At 40.8% G+C, this 16,106-nt stretch overlaps 1 protein-coding gene across 1 annotated transcript in view; it reads right to left on the reverse strand.

Moving 5' to 3' along the window:
• The window catches only part of shank3a (SH3 and multiple ankyrin repeat domains 3a), a 214,676-nt gene that overhangs the window by 154,603 nt on the left and 43,967 nt on the right, over positions 1 to 16,106 (reverse strand). The window contains exon 2 of the mRNA XM_080304780.1: positions 12,182 to 12,686. Within this exon, the coding sequence (XP_080160906.1) occupies positions 12,182 to 12,487 (306 nt within the window). The 5' untranslated portion in view covers positions 12,488 to 12,686. The remainder of the gene's footprint in view (positions 1 to 12,181; positions 12,687 to 16,106) is intronic.

Consider the following 16,106-nt stretch of genomic DNA (forward strand, 5'->3'; position numbering starts at 1 on the left):
ACCGATCTCTTGGGATTTTCCCATGAAACCATCTCTAGGGTTTATGTAGAATGGTTTAAAAAAGAAAAATAGGCAGTGCTGTGCAGTTCTCTGAATGTAAATACTCTGTTGATGTCAGAGCTCAGAGGACAATTTAAAAAAAAAGCTTTGAGCTAACATAACAGCAATCCAAACTCATATCACAACTTCTAAAACAAAGGTATGCAGACAAGCATCTCTGAATGAACAACACTTCAAAACTTGAAGCAGATGAAGCACAGCAGCATAAGTTCAAGCCATTCATGTCAACTAAAAGCAGTAAACCGAAGCTATAAATCATACAGGCTTGCAAAAGTTGGACAATAATTTAATTCAGTGCAGTTCAATTTTATTTATATAGCACAAATCACAGTCACCTCAAGACAATTTATACTAAACAAGGTAAAGACCCTTCAATTTTCAATAATAAAATAGAAGATCTAAAATATGTTGCCTGGACTGATAACTCTCAATTTCTGCTGAAAATATGCCTTGTATCAAAGGCTGAGGTTGTTGGTGATGTAATGGTGTGGGAGATCACTTTTATGGCACACTTTGGGCTCCTTAGCATAAAATGAGCATCATTCCAACGCCGCTGCCTACCTGAGCGTTATTACTGGCCATGTCGATCCCTTTATGACCACACTGTACTCATCTTTGGATGGCTGCTTCCAGCAGGATAATGTTCCATGTCACAAAGCTCAGCTCAGCTCAGCTCAAACTGGTGTCTTGAACATGACAATGAGTTTACTTAAATAGCCTCCACAGTCACCAGATCTAAACCAGGGATGTACCTACAAATCTTCGCCAACTGTGAAATGGTATCATAATGGTTTATTATTGCAGTACGTTTTCCGAACTTGTTAAAAAATGCCACTGACAAGTATACTCCATGTTATAAGAACTCTTTAGAATCTTCTACTTCCCATCTGTCTCATTCAGACACCATGTTCTTTATGCATGCATAATTGGACAAGGACACACACCAGCACACGCAACAAATATCGATTAAAGTCCTCTTTTCCATTACTGTTGACAGGCGAGACTGATATGCCAACAAGATTTACAGTTAACGCCAGTCATCACTGAGATATGAACACTCCAATAAGACACAGACTCAGAACTGCATAGGCACATAAACACTTAGCTACTACACAGCGATTTGCAATAAATAAATACGTTTGTACCTGCTTTTACTCTTTTTTGCATTTTGGATTAGATTACTTTGAAACATTTTTAAAACCTTCACTATAAAAACTGTATTTTTAACCAAACCCCATTTTGATTTATCCAGCAGCTAACTGTGAAATTACAACCTGGCTGCTCTATAAGCATCCGTGTGATAAAATCAATTCGATCTAGAGAAGCAGAGAGTTCAAGGTAGGTAAGACAACACTGTGTGCGTAATCTTTTAAAAATTTTAGCACCGCATCAAGACAGTGTGCGAACCTACACTTAGACAGAAGATTTTTTTGTCTTTTATATGCAACCAAAACTAATTATGTCATGGTTATTCTTTTTCATGAGCCACAAAGACTGTTTATCTGTTGCTAAGTGATTTATTTCACTACAGTTAGAACAGTAGAAGCTGAGCTCCTCTGCTGAGAATAGAGGGCTGTAGCAGTTCACTACTGTAGTGCAGGCTATTGGAAATGTCTGTATTGCCTAGGGGCTTCCTTTTTCCCATTGGCTGCAAAGAAGAGAGTCTTACTGTATTGACTTCAAGTATTGTGTTTAAAATGTCTCCAAGAGCACTATCTACTGCACATAGCATTTGATTTTAACTTGATGGTCAAACAGCTGAAGGCTTATGCAATTAGATGCTTTTGGCTTGAAACACAGGACATGCCAGCCATCTATATCTATATAAGCATTGTTGGTTATAGATATAATATTACAATGGAGAGGGATGTCCTCCCTGCACAAACACAATTAATATCTAGACCACTCTTGTGACAAAAGGTCAGTCTGACTGGGCTAATATTAATATCTCTTTATATTCCCAGGCTTCTCTCAGACTAGACTCAGGAAAAAGATAAAAATGAGGATAACACACAAAAGACAGAAAGGGCTAAAAAAGTAATACAGAGGAAAAAAAGCAATGGATTGGTATAAAAAGATCAATGAAACAATCACAGTATTTAATGAGAAATAACTTTCCTATAGTTAGAGCTTGACCGCAGGGGTCCTATTCCTCTCCGGGGCAACCTGCATATGGCCAATAAAGCATTCATTCAATTCAATTCAATTCAAACTAATATTGTAATGAAAAATGTTAAAGTAAAGAAGAAACACTGTAGAATATATATATACTGGAAGTGCTGGGTTCGAAGGACCACTTGTAGAATATATATATACTGGAAGTGCTGGGTATACAAGTCTGGCCTAAGTCTTCGGTCAGAAAGACTGCAGCGGTCCAGGAGTTTAGTTCACCGTCTTTAATGAAGCTTCACAGAAGATATGCACTTATAATTGTGGCAGGTGCAGTATCGGTGACTATAAGTATGGTTGTGGTCTCATTAATGCACATGGAATCACACAAACTGCGATACAACTGCCATGCTCTGCTGCTGCTTTTCGTCCCTCACTCTCCCTCTGCGTGATGCGCACATGATCACTGGTGCGCTCATTTGGGTGCGCTTGGTTCTTGCCTCTAGACATCCTGAGGCCGAGTCAGCAGGGAATTTGCACAAACACCCTTCAGTCACTGTACAAGTGTTGATAATGTACAGCTTGTCTACCACAGGCAACTCTTCAACATCCCTGACAGCAACAATGTTTATAATGTCACAAACACAACAACCTGCTGATGTGAGTTGACTAAAGCATGAATGAGTTAATAAATAACTACACATAAAACTTTAAGAGAAACCTGTTCATGTTTTGTGTGTCTAAAAGAAAAAAAAAAGAGCCAATAAAGCATTTTTAAATTACCAACTATTAGTATCAGTCTTAAAAATCCTATATTATTATGACTTGACATAATAATAATAATTTAAGAATAACCATAATCTTGGTTGATCATTTCAGGAAACTAATATATTGTCTATACTATTATTATTTTGATAATATCAACAAGAAATAACTAATCGAACTAACCCAGATCGTATGAATAACAACACACAACTAAGCCCAATTACAGAAACAGAGTTCGAGATTTAACACAGTTGCCAATCTTCTCAGGAGTGGATGTTCCAAATTCACCCCAAGGTGAACAAACCACCAGACTTTTGGAGCAATGTCCTCTGGACAGGTGAGACCAAGAGGTTTAATCATAAAGCACAGTGCCATGTTTAGAGAAAACCAAACACAGCATATCAACAAACACCTCATATTGGTGGATGGGTGACGTTTAGATGACTTTTTATTATTTTCATTCATTATTATGCATCAAGATGTAAAAGCTATGCAATAAAGATGAGAGTAATTAAATTTTGGGGGGGTCAAGTACAGTTCTAATACAAGAAAAGAACCTTAAAGCAACAACCACGAGGGTTGGCTTTGTGGATAGCTTATTTTAGCTATCCTGCTACAAATTTGATGTTTTCATTCACTCTCGCTTGTAATACCTCTGCTTTCTGTGGTAAGCTCACTGCAGAATACCTGCTCAGCACCAATGAGCCAAAACATGCTCTTAGCAACTTACTGTTGAACATGGAAGCTTGTCAGACACATAAAACGCTTCTAAAAAGGTAGTTAACAAAATTAACAGTTTACAAACTTAACAATATCTCCAAAGGTTAATACTGTTCATCTGGACGTAGCGTTTTGTGGGAGAAACGTTTCGTCACTCATCCAAGTGACTTCTTCAGTCTCAGCTGACTGCAGGTTTCCCCAATCTTATAAACAGTACATTTGCATAATGACTGAAACCAGCCCACTGAAGGAACAATGGGCTGGGAGGTCAGTTCCTTAATCTTAATTATGCAAATTCTCATGACCACTGACCAAACCCACTGAACTATAGGGCTTTGGAGCGTGATGTCACGGGGGGTGGGCGTGGAAAGGATTTTGGCCCGATCCGCCATTTTGGGGGTCTAGCGCAAGTGAAAAGGGAGCGAAGTCACACACAACAGCCATGGTTCGTATTTGCTGTGTGGTCGGCTGCAATGTTCGATCGCATGACCGGCAAGAGAATAAGCTTGAAAAGGGTTTATCTTTTAATTCTTTCCCAACCCGGAAGCAACATGAGGCAGCTCGTGTATCGATGTTACCAAACGAAGGCGTCCAGCCTGGATAGCAGCTGTGAGACGAGCTGACGTGTAGTTCTCTTCCATCTCCAAATATCTGTTGGTGCTCCAGACATTTTCATTCCGGTAAGTTCTAAATATGTTCATATCACTCTTTATAGCCTATTAGTTTTATTTTCTATGCGCTCTGCGGTCATAGCAAATTAGAACAAACATCCTACTGAGTGATTTTGCAGAACTACCTTCTATCAATAGAGATGCTAATTATTTGGCATTATTGCAGCAAACCAGCCTATGAAATGGATGAAACATCGTGACTGGGTTCCAGTGCTACACAAGGGACCTGCTTCAAACATACCACCATGCCAATCAGATTACTTCTTCCATGTGAGGGTGAAGAGGTGACCCTTCTGGATAAGATGGTGAAGGTTTGCTGCGTTTTGGTGAACAGTGTGATAATAAAACCAGGGAAAAATGAAACCTGCTCCTGTTAAATATTCTTAAGTATTGTGCTGTTAAAATTGCTGTATTTTTTCAAAAGATACAGTAAATAAAGTTAGTAGTGGGTGATGTCATGTAAACACTCATGATTTTGTGTAAACATTTTGTCATTTGTAAACTATAAATGACATGGATTCTACATTGTAACTGATGTGATGTTCTATAAGGTGGTTTCAATAAAAAAAAAAAAGAGGCAAAAATTAGTTTGTTTCTTTATTCAACTTTTGAACAGTGGTACTCAGTCAGTATATATTCAGTAAATGCAAATTATTTACACGGCAGTGCACTACAGGCATAAATCTAGACCCCTAGATAAAACATTATGGGTCATTCCCACAACCCACAGCTTTACTGTGTTCCAGCAAAGTATCCAATAGCAGTGACAACTCCTCCAAAGTAGCAGGTGGGATTTTTCTGTTTTGAGGACCCCTCCTTTTACCTGTCACTACAGATGGTCTGAGGGGCCGATGGCGCGATATGGCAGCCTCGCTTCTGTCAGTCTGCCCCAGGGCAGCTGTGGCTACAACTGTAGCTTGCTTCCACCAGTGTATGAATGTGAGAGTGAATGAATAGTGGTATTGTAAAGCGCTTTGGGTGCCTTGAAAAGCGCTATATAAATCCAATCCATTATTATTATTATTATTATTATGTTTTGATTGAGAGCCTTTTTTTGGGCAGCTGAAGAGGAGAAGTCTATCTTATGGCCAACCTCTGGCTGTATCTTGGTCATATTACCCAGCAAAACCCAGTATGCAGGTTCATCTGTAACAGTCCTTGTGCCACAGATCAACACTGTTGCTTCTACATTAAACAGAAGAGCAGCGACATGGCTGCAGGTCTCTGCGACTCCGGCCATACAGGTGCAGTGCGCGGCTTCAACCTTCCCTATGATGCTCACAGTGACCCATGGCTGCAATGCTGGTTCATTCAGTCTTTGAGAGTGCAGGACCTGAAACACACACAGACAAAGTTCATTTAAAGACAAGAACTAATGAGCCAAGGCAGACATAAATGTGTTTAATCTACTTTATCATAAATGTAACAAAGTGTTTAGAAAGTTAGCACATACATGTAATTTTTCATTTCTTTTTCCATCTATAGAACGCTGCATGTTATATTCTAAATCTGCCTGTTCTCTGTCAGAAACCTGCCTGCAGAAAATGAACCTAAAGGATGTAATGCAAGGATGTCATCACTTTAGAGATGGAGAAAGCATAAAGTGACAATTATGAATCACTTAATATGATAAGGAGATTCTGCAGGTCATTGATCAATATATAAAATTAAAATAAAATGTATTTTTAGTGACACAAGATACAAACATGGAAGCAAGATGTATAATTAGAATTATTTATAATAAATATGAATAAATTAGTGCAATTTCTTTAACCATAAAGAATAACAATCCTTCAGGACAGTGTCACATCAATGCACTGAACTCACTATGTTATCCACCTAACAGCCTCCACATGTTCTCACTGTAATTTCCCCTCATGAATGAATTTATGCTGCACTAATCTGAATGTTTGCAGGGAAATCAAACGCATTTCACTCGCAGTACTCGAGCTGACTTACCTTTGCTTGAATGACGACTTGTACGCGCTGACTCCACAGACAAGGTACGAGAATATGTCAGGCTACATCAATAGCGGTTGGTCTTCAGGGTTTCTACTCCACGGCCGTATTTCATACGGGTCCACATTTCCAATGCACGCTATTTTCTGCAAGTACCGCTGCTTCGCCTCTGGACGCAATCGGTCTCTATACAGTTCATTCTCTTTAGAGCCGCTTTTAAGCATCTTTCACTATGTTACTCTGTTTGTGTCGGGGGACCCGATCCTTGGGGTGGACCAATTTTTGGCGCAGCGTGTTTTGGGGTTTAAAAGCCACAGAAACCCGGTGTTTAGAAAAAATGCGTCTCAAGTGCTCCGATACTCCTGACACATATGGGATCACTACAGGTTTTTGTTTGGGCAGCGGTTGTCCTTCTCAAAAAAAAACAAAAACACTTAACAATAGTATCAACTGGACAAAAAATAAAAAACAAACAAACTAAAGAAACAGATCGTTTGAGTCAAGGTGTCTGTGTCAGTATTTGGACTGAAAAGTTGCGTTCTTAGTCCTGAATTATTTTCGGGGGCTTGAGCTCAGTCCAGGTCTGTTAATATTTGGTTTCTGCTTCTAAATCTCAATCCATCCATTTTCTTAACAACTTATCCAACTGAGTTGCAGGGAGCTGGAGCCTATCCCAGCTGACACTGAGTGAGAGATGAGCTACAGCCAGGGCAGGTCATCAGAGAGACAGACTACCACTCACACCTACACCCGCACCAATTTACTAGATACACAGGGAAATCCCTTCTCTACTCAGAAAGGCACCAGCAGAACTGTTAATTTGGGTAACACCAGGATAACAGAACTGAAATCATATTTGTTTTTCAGCTACTAAATTTTGCAGCCTGCATTCAACCAATCTACAGTGTAAATCAGGTAGCAGTACTGATTAACAAGTTACTAAACGACAGGTCCCCACTCTTACTGGCTAAGGAAAACAACAGTTGCATATTTGGAAATACGTCAAAATATCATCTGGACTGACGATGCAGGCAGATGGTAGTTAAACAAGAACACACAAAAGGGACAAAAGAGATTAATCTGCCAGGAGGCTACACAGCAGGTACTCAAAACATGAAGGCCACATGTTCCACAGAGTACAAAAATGACATAAGGCATAACTGTCACTGGATATATACTCGGTAAATTGGCCAAGAAAAGAATTTGACGCTGATGATATAAAAACAACTTGAACTTTTTTTTTAGCTTTTTTTCAATTTCTGAAATTTCCACTTGAAAACAAAAATCCTATTATTTATTCAGCAACAGATTTACAACTGTGAGGTCAAAATGACAAGCCTTGGGGTTAATGGAGAAGAGACATTTTTAAACTTATAGTCTATTTTCCACATCACGAGATCAAAATTAAATTTAACAGTCCTACAAAAACTGTCATTTTTTACTTTGACTAATAAAAATTCTAAATTTGAATAATTGAGATGGCGTTTGAACAATTAGTCACTAGCACAGACTTTTTAAAAATTTCAACAGCACAAAAAAGACAGCAGGGATGAACCAGCATTGGATTTACACATAACAGACAAGTATCTTTAGTGACTTTATTTCTAGCATCCTGTCAGCAGCCTTTGAATTTCTTTAGTTAGCTTAAAGAAAAATGCTAAAAATAACAGAGTTTAACAGGTATAAAGCTGGATTTTTGCACCAACTAAGCCATCCTCAGTCAGCTGAAAACATGGTCTATCTTGGAACGGTTTGTCGTGCACAGGAAATTGAACAAGGAGAAGTGGGGCAGGCCTAAAAAGCAAAACGAAAACTTTACTAGTATGTAAAAGTTATGTCTTCAGGGTTTCAGTGGAAGGGTCGCTTTGCAAAAGCCATTTTAAAGAAAGGGAAACAGGGAGAAATGACTGAACAATGCCAAATTATACAAGAACTGGAGTGAAAATCAATGGAGTGATGAAACCAAGTTTGAAATTTTGGGTTCAATGGGTTCCATCGGTTTTGGGTGGAACACTGAAAAGTGCAATCATATGTTTAAACACCACACAGTAAAGTCTGGAATCTGCCTGACTGGCAACAGCATAATTTTTTTGCATTGATTCCAAACACACTGCCAATGCAGCAAAACTATACCATGGAGAGAAAACCGCACAATGGAACACTCCCCAGCATGTGGACCTCGACATTATTGAAGCAGTGTGGGATCATCTTAACAGAGAACAGAACAAAAGGCAGCAAACATCCAAAGAAGATGCTCTTCAAGAAGCCTGGAGAACTATTCCTGAAGACTTCTTAAGACTGCCTCAACTTCAATAAATTGCTGCACCTATTTTGTATTTTCCTAGCAAAATATAACGAAATTAGCGGTGACTCAAGACTTTTGAAGAGTACTGTAGAATGAAAAATGTCAAGGACAATGTCTTTCATGAAATATTAAGCCTACATATGTACATGTGCCAAATGTTTCCAGAAAATAACTTACTCAGACAGCAGTTCAAGACAGTAGCAGACAGGAAAAACAGGGTACCTTATAAGCCAACTACACAGACAGACAGAAGAGGTGGAAAAAAATTCAAAAACAACAGAAAAGACAAAGAGGGCATCACAAAGTGCTAAGTCCAGCACAAAAGGATGTAAAGTGTAAGGAGGGACACCATATGCTGCTACATGCAAGCATGTGAACAGGAAAATATGCACAGAGACAATGAAAGGGCCTTCAAGATGTCTATTTCAGTTCGACCCAATAAGATGCAGCAACTATTGTTACAAACAAGAGAGCTGAAACCTCGAGCTTCCACAAGACAAATGTTTTTTCAAAGAGAAAGCATACTGCGTGTAACCCTCAAACCCAAAGGTCTATATAACAAGACTTGAGGGGTTTTTTTGTTTGTTTTTTGTTTATTTTTAAAATTATTTTCTCAACATCATAATCGTGACAGATTTCTGCATCTGACAGAAAAATGTATTCTGTGAATGGATAAAGAAATGGGATGCACTGAGAGACGTAACACAAAAATAAATGGAGAAGATGGATTAAAGCAGGTAGGCAATAGTGGGGCAGACTATTTACGTGTGTGTCTCCCTCTCTTTTGAGAGATGAATGACACCCATTAGCGGTATTGGGAATCTATCTTTTTTGCTTCTATCACAAAAATAGAATTTTTGTGAAGCTGGGTATGATGAATACCAAATGATACCTATGGTGGGAAAAAAGTACAATCTTTACAAATAATTTCCCAAACACCCCGACCGAACAAAAGGTGGTACTGACTGCTAATGCAACTGTACTATCTCCTGTTGCCAAAATACAGTTAGAGATTAAATGTTTGCCAAAGACTGAACAGTACTTTTATGTAATGACGGACTTGCTTAGAATAAATTGCAAGCTGAATGACTAAAATCCATTAATTTTCTTCCTTAATTTCCATAATTGTCTTCCATAATTTTAACACCACTCTTTATTTTACTCCATCACCTAACCAGACCTGAAGAAGAAATTCTCAAAACACAGTTCACATGCAAGAATAGTACCAGAAATAATACCCCTACTTCAGATTAATTAGGCTGAAAAAATACTGGGAACTCAACATAATAGGTCAGAGATTGAGAAAGGAATTGTGAAGGAACTATTAACTATTTTATACTCTGGCTTTACTGCATATTGGGCTGTGCTCCACCCTAATTTCTCGCAGAAAAGGGAAAATGTTGCCCAGCATGATCTTTGCATGGTGCTTCATTCTCCTGATCTAGGCTTGAAACACAGCAGGAGATGTGTAATCCTACTTCAGGCAGACTATTCTAGTGTAATCTCCTGCTTACTCAGAGTACACACGAGTCACTTTTGACTGCTCCATAAAAGATTCAAACTGTCAGAATCTGGCCATCTGTCAGCTGCCTCTATGTTTGTCTGTCAGACTTCAGGCAAACTCTCTGTTTGTCTTTCCCTCTATCACTGTGTCATCCCATATGTGTTCTTGCTTTCTTATCCATATACTGGACTAAATGTGACTGAAACTGAAACTAATAATTCGTGGAGCATCTTAACGTTACATAACCACATTAAGGCAATTCCCCGGGCAATGGGATTAGGAATCATGAACATGAGTGCATGTTTGAGTGTGTAACTGTGTAAGCTTGTAAAACCATGCCCAGGTGTGTGTGTGTGTATTCTTTCATGTAACTGCAAATACTTATTCTATATTATACATATTTGCATGCTGAGAGTTTTGAGTTTGAGCTTGCTTGAAAACATTTTTGTCCACACAGGGCTATTCTATAGCACCTTTGGGGAATTCTCTACTTTCTTTTCAGCTGCCTTCCTTTTATTTCCTGCCTTTATTCCTGGCATTCGGTGCTGGAGCCTCACTAAGATACAATGGGTCATTTCAGCCAAGTATCCAACGACAATGAGGTAATCAACAACAACAAACAGAGCACCAGCCTCTTGCCTTCGCCATCAATGTCTGCAGAATGAATAGAAACGGGACACTCAGCCTAACTTCTTGCAAAAAGCTTAGTAACTGAGCACAAGTATGTAGCGAATGGCTGCCAGGGTATAATCTGTGTTTTGCTTTACAATTAATAGACAATATCTCGAGTATTAATGTGAAACAGAAGGTGAATGGCTAGATAAGTTGATAAGTGTTGACTCAGAGTCATGTGTTATTCCAGAGGAAAGTCACTTCATTTGTCTAATAGTGTGATCTTATATGTGCTACTGACATTATATATATATATATATATATATATATATATATATATATATATATATATATATATATATATATATATATATATATATATATATATATATATATATATATATATACACGCGAGAGAGAGAGAGAGAGAGAGAGAGAGAGAGAGAGAGAGAGAGAGAGCAGCAATAGCTGCAGACATATAACATGGGGTCAAGATATGTTGAGCTGAACATTTTATTTTACAGCCAATCAAACAGTAAAATGCTATTTCTCTGCAGTTAAGTGCAGTTCCAGGCAATCAAATTGAAGATCCCCGTTAACCTCAAAGAAATGGCACCTTGACACTTCAGTGACAGATGTTCCACTGCACTGCATTACTCAATGTTGTTGAATCTACATGAATGAGATAGCTTGAAAACTGAATGACAGAACTAATTTACTATGTGCCCATTTGTCCTGTTTCACACCACCCTCTGCAGCAATCACATACAGATATGGACACACTTGTGAAGGCGATCAAATGGTTTCAACAGTCTGATGGTTCTGCTTTTATTTTCAGTGGCTGCAATACTACACAGGTACAGGCTACACATTCAGAGAAACTGCAGCTTCATTAGTGGAGGAACAGTGTATGATTGGACCTGTTATACTCTCTGGGCACAGAGCAAACACAGTGGGAAGACGACATGATGAGGTAAAGTTTTACTGTTTAGGTATAACTGTCATGATTCTCTACCTCGTGCCTTCTTGGGCATTTGCAATCACCTCACAGCCTCCGTTACCCCTGATGCCTTTTCCGTTCCTCCCCCTTCCCTCAGACCCCCATTCTCACCCTAAGTGGCCAGTTGTCAAAGTCAGCTGAAGCCCAGTTAATGAAGAGGTAGATTTATTAGCGAGGCAACAGTGGAAAAGGTGGGGAGGGGAGGAGTGGAACCCCCAGAAGCCAGCAAGCAAACACAGCTACTAAGTGTGCATACCAAAAAAAACCAAAACCGAAAACAAGGGAAAAGAAGAGCATGGGTGATAACGATAAAGAGAAGCTGACGGAAAAGACGAAAAATTAAAAGCTGACGATGTTTAAAAGGACAGATAATACATAAAGCCAGCAGTAGAGAGGTAGAAAGCACCTATTCAAAGAGGAAGGGGGAGAGGCAGATTACCTCTCTTTTATACTCTGGCTACAGAATGAGCTCTTACCGTCTGCTGCAAGTCTGGGATTCCAATGCGGATGACCACCGTGTTGCCTGTTGGCTCCTCCATGGGTGCTCTTGCACTGTTGCTACGCTCTGCACTGGGACGGAAAGCCGGAACACCGTGAGGAACGGGAACGCCACTGTCCTCTTCCCGGGAGCTGCTGCTGTCAGTGCTGGCCCCCTGGCTGCCGTTTGCTGCGTGTGTGTGAGGGTGTGTGATTGTGTGTGAGTGTGTGTGTGTGTGCTGCTGCTGGTCCTGCCGTGGAGGGCTCGGTGGCTCATGTTTGCCGGCTGCCGGACGCAGAGGCATGCTCCGTGTTAGAGGCTCGGTCTATCCGTCTCTCTCTCTCTCTCTCTCTCGTTCGCTCTTGCTCTCTCTCGCTCTCTCAACACACATTCAAGCACACACACTCATACAGTCAAACACACACGCAACACAAGCACACGCATACACCGATGGCTCTCGCTCACACTACACGCACGCACCGTTTGCAGCATGCATCACTCGCCTGGGAGAGAAAAAAAGGGAGGGAGAGAGAGGAGGGTAGCAAAGGGGGAATGGGCAAAGTGGAGGGGGTAATAGGAGATTACAGAGGGTTGGAGGGTAAAAACACAAAGATAAGTACCCAAGGCAACTTGAAACTAACACTCAAATTAATAATGCAGGGCAACTTTGAAGAAATAACATTCACAGAATAGTGCAAAATCTCTTGTCTGCAACTTACACACAGGATCACCCTAATGCTACTAGCAAAAGCTGAAAACGAATAATGGAGGGACAGCATGAATAAACAATTAGATAAAACATTTTCGGATCATTCGCATTAACTATAGGCGTGTTTGGATAGCGTTAATGACAGCACCACTGCCAATTAATTCGTATAATGATCTCTGCACCCATTGATGTTGCAATATTCATAATGTGACACAGCTGTTGTCACACACTGTTGATCTTGCTGTAGAGTACTAACACTATGGTAATATTAGGACAGCGTGTGTGCGTGTGCGTGTGTGCGTGTATGCTGGCAACGGGAGGGGGATGTTTGTTCAGATCAATGCGGGGCAGGATTTGGCCTTCATGCTTCACTTTATCTATGGGGGGTGTCAGTGATCAAAAGCCTCCCTGGTAAACAGCAACACACAAACAGAACAAACTGCCTTTAATGTTGATGAGGTTTTCGTGGGAGTTTTTCCTCATTGAGGGCTATTTTCATACAGGTCCTAAGGCCAAAACAAATAAACATCAATCTGACCTTGATTTCCATCTAAATGCTTTGTTAAGCAGGGATCCCGAGCGTTTCAAAGTTTGCCATTGTATATGAACAAAGATGCATTATTATTACACTGACCAACATCAACTTGCGTGGCCCCTGTTCTCACATTCAATTGAATTCAAAACTCCAGATAACAGCAGAAATGCTTATCTGCTGAGATTAGTAATTGGACTCTGTGAGCTGTGCTTGAATATAGTCAGTTATTCACACCACAATTTAAACAAGTGATCTCCTCATGGGAAAAAAAATGTGCTGTGAAACATTTGCAGCAGGTCTGTAAATTATTAACCGTGATGTTAAGTCAGTGCTATGCCCCATTGTGTTCTCACTGACATCCTAGTTCAAGCTGACCAGACGGCCCCAAGACAACATTTTCTTATTAGGTGGAATTTAAAGAGAGCGCTTGAATGAGAAAGTGATGAAAGCAAGCGGATAACGCGAGCAACTGAGTACGTGTGCATATATGCAATAGTTTGCAAAGGTTTTAGGCATTAGTGGATTGAGTTGTTATCCGTCAAAGGATGTCCATCAAACAGACACCAGATTCTACAGTATAGTAACAACTCTAAACATGTATCCAGCACCATCACATCACATTGAAGCATATGAGATAGAGAACAGTCTCAAGACAGTGTAAACACACAGTAAAAACTGTAGCAAGTTTCTTAGCAATGACTAGGGCAGCATACTTGCTGAAGAGCTTGAAAAACTGTACACTTGATATACATTGTATGACCAAACCCTAGAGGATTTCTGTTTACAGCACAAATACTGAATAAACACCACCTTGAAGGCATCCTTCATTTATTTTTAGCAATAAAACTTTTTGGTCTATATATATATATATATATATATATTAGGGGTGCAACGATACTCGTATCGATATTGAACCGTTCGATACAGTGCTTTCGGTTCCGTATGCATATGTATGGGACAATACAAAATTTGTAATTTATTTGATCAGCTTTCCTTCTGACGATGCTGTCTGTGTTGAGCGCTCAGTGAATCTGCGTTCGACTACTCCGCCTAGGCTGCACTGTCGAGCACAGATCCACTGAGCATTCAACACAGACAGCATCGTCAGAAGGAAGAGCGCAGGGCAAGCTAGCGAGACAGAAGTTAAGCTCTCCTTGCAACATGGCAAATTGAACCTCCCCCACCCTCATTCAGATCTGGCGTTTGGAATTATTTTGGTTTTCATGTGACATATGACCCTGAAGGTAAGCGCGTCATGGACTAAAGTAAAACAGTATGTTGGATGTGCCACGCAATGCTGAATTACATGGGTGGGAACTAGTGTGTTAGCACAGTTAGCTCGTTAACGTGTTGGCCGTCTAGCCCCACGCAGGGGTAGCTCGTTAGGAGATTTACCGTGTTGTGGCGTTAACGTCATTTCAACGAGATTAACGCTGACAGCACTAGTGGGAACACAACGAATATGACTGCACATTTACGCCGACATCATCCTAGTGCAAAGACAAGTGGAAGCAGACAAAAACAACAAGCATGCATGCTACAAACTTTACCTGAGTCATTTAGACAGCCGTTAGCACATGATTCTCCTTATGGGGACCTGATATGTTTAATATTGTGGCGAGCTCAGACAAGGAGGAGACGGAGGTATCGTTTGGTCTTGCTTCCCTTGAGCTAGCCAGGGAGCACAGCCGTTTATTGACATCTGCAGAAGAACACTGCCGCTAGCTAACGGCAACCGCACAGCAACAACAACACACAGAGCGCCCTCTGACCCCGGAAGGACACACCGTCGCAGCGAGAGGGCATCACCCATCACTATGGCAACATAAACAAAACATAACTGTACAAACAGAACCCCCGAACAGCCCTGACCCGCTACATAGCCCCCACCTAAGGGGTCAGTCGTCCCCGAGGACCCCATTACCCCACACAAAGTCCTGCAAATGTCCAGGTGCCTTCTTTTGGCGCACTGGCCGGTCACGACCGGCGAGGGAAAAGTCACTCGGGTCAGAACATGGGGTACCACCATCATCCCACTTCTGACACCAATGTGGCGAGCTCAGACAACGAGGAGACGGAGGTGTCGTTTGGTCTTGCTTCCCGTGAGCTAGCCAGGGAGCACAGCCGTTTATTGACATCTGCAGAAGAACACTGCTGCTAGCTAACTGCTCAGCGCAGCAACCGCACGGCAACAACAACAACACAGGGCGCCCTCTGACCCCGGAAGGACAACGTCGCAGCGAGAGGGCGTCACCCGTCACTATGGCAACATAAACAAAACATAACTGTACAAACAGAACCCCGAACAGCCCTGACCCGCTACAATATGCTGCTGAGAATATAGCCCAGAAGAGGCGTATAGTATAGCTTTTATTTTGGAAAGAGCCATTTCTCTGTAATAAACTCTCTTTTCCAAAGATGAGTGATTCCTCAATCAGATACAGGTGTTACCGCGCCAGATCCGCGGCCCCGAACCGTAGTAAGGAAACCTCTGGCAGTTACTTGAAGGTTCCGTAACTGACTCGTAGCCGGCAACAGCTTACTATACAGGTCAACTCCGCTAGCAAAAAGATCGAAGGAGGCGTAGGAAACTGCTTCACTGAACTTTATTTCTTTTCTAAGGCATGAACACCGTGTACAGTGGGCTGAAACAGTTTACTCACAGCGAGCATCGCCGAC

Source organism: Astatotilapia calliptera, chromosome 7, assembly GCF_964374335.1.
Source record: "Astatotilapia calliptera chromosome 7, fAstCal68.1, whole genome shotgun sequence".
Lineage (NCBI taxonomy): Eukaryota > Metazoa > Chordata > Actinopteri > Cichliformes > Cichlidae > Astatotilapia > Astatotilapia calliptera.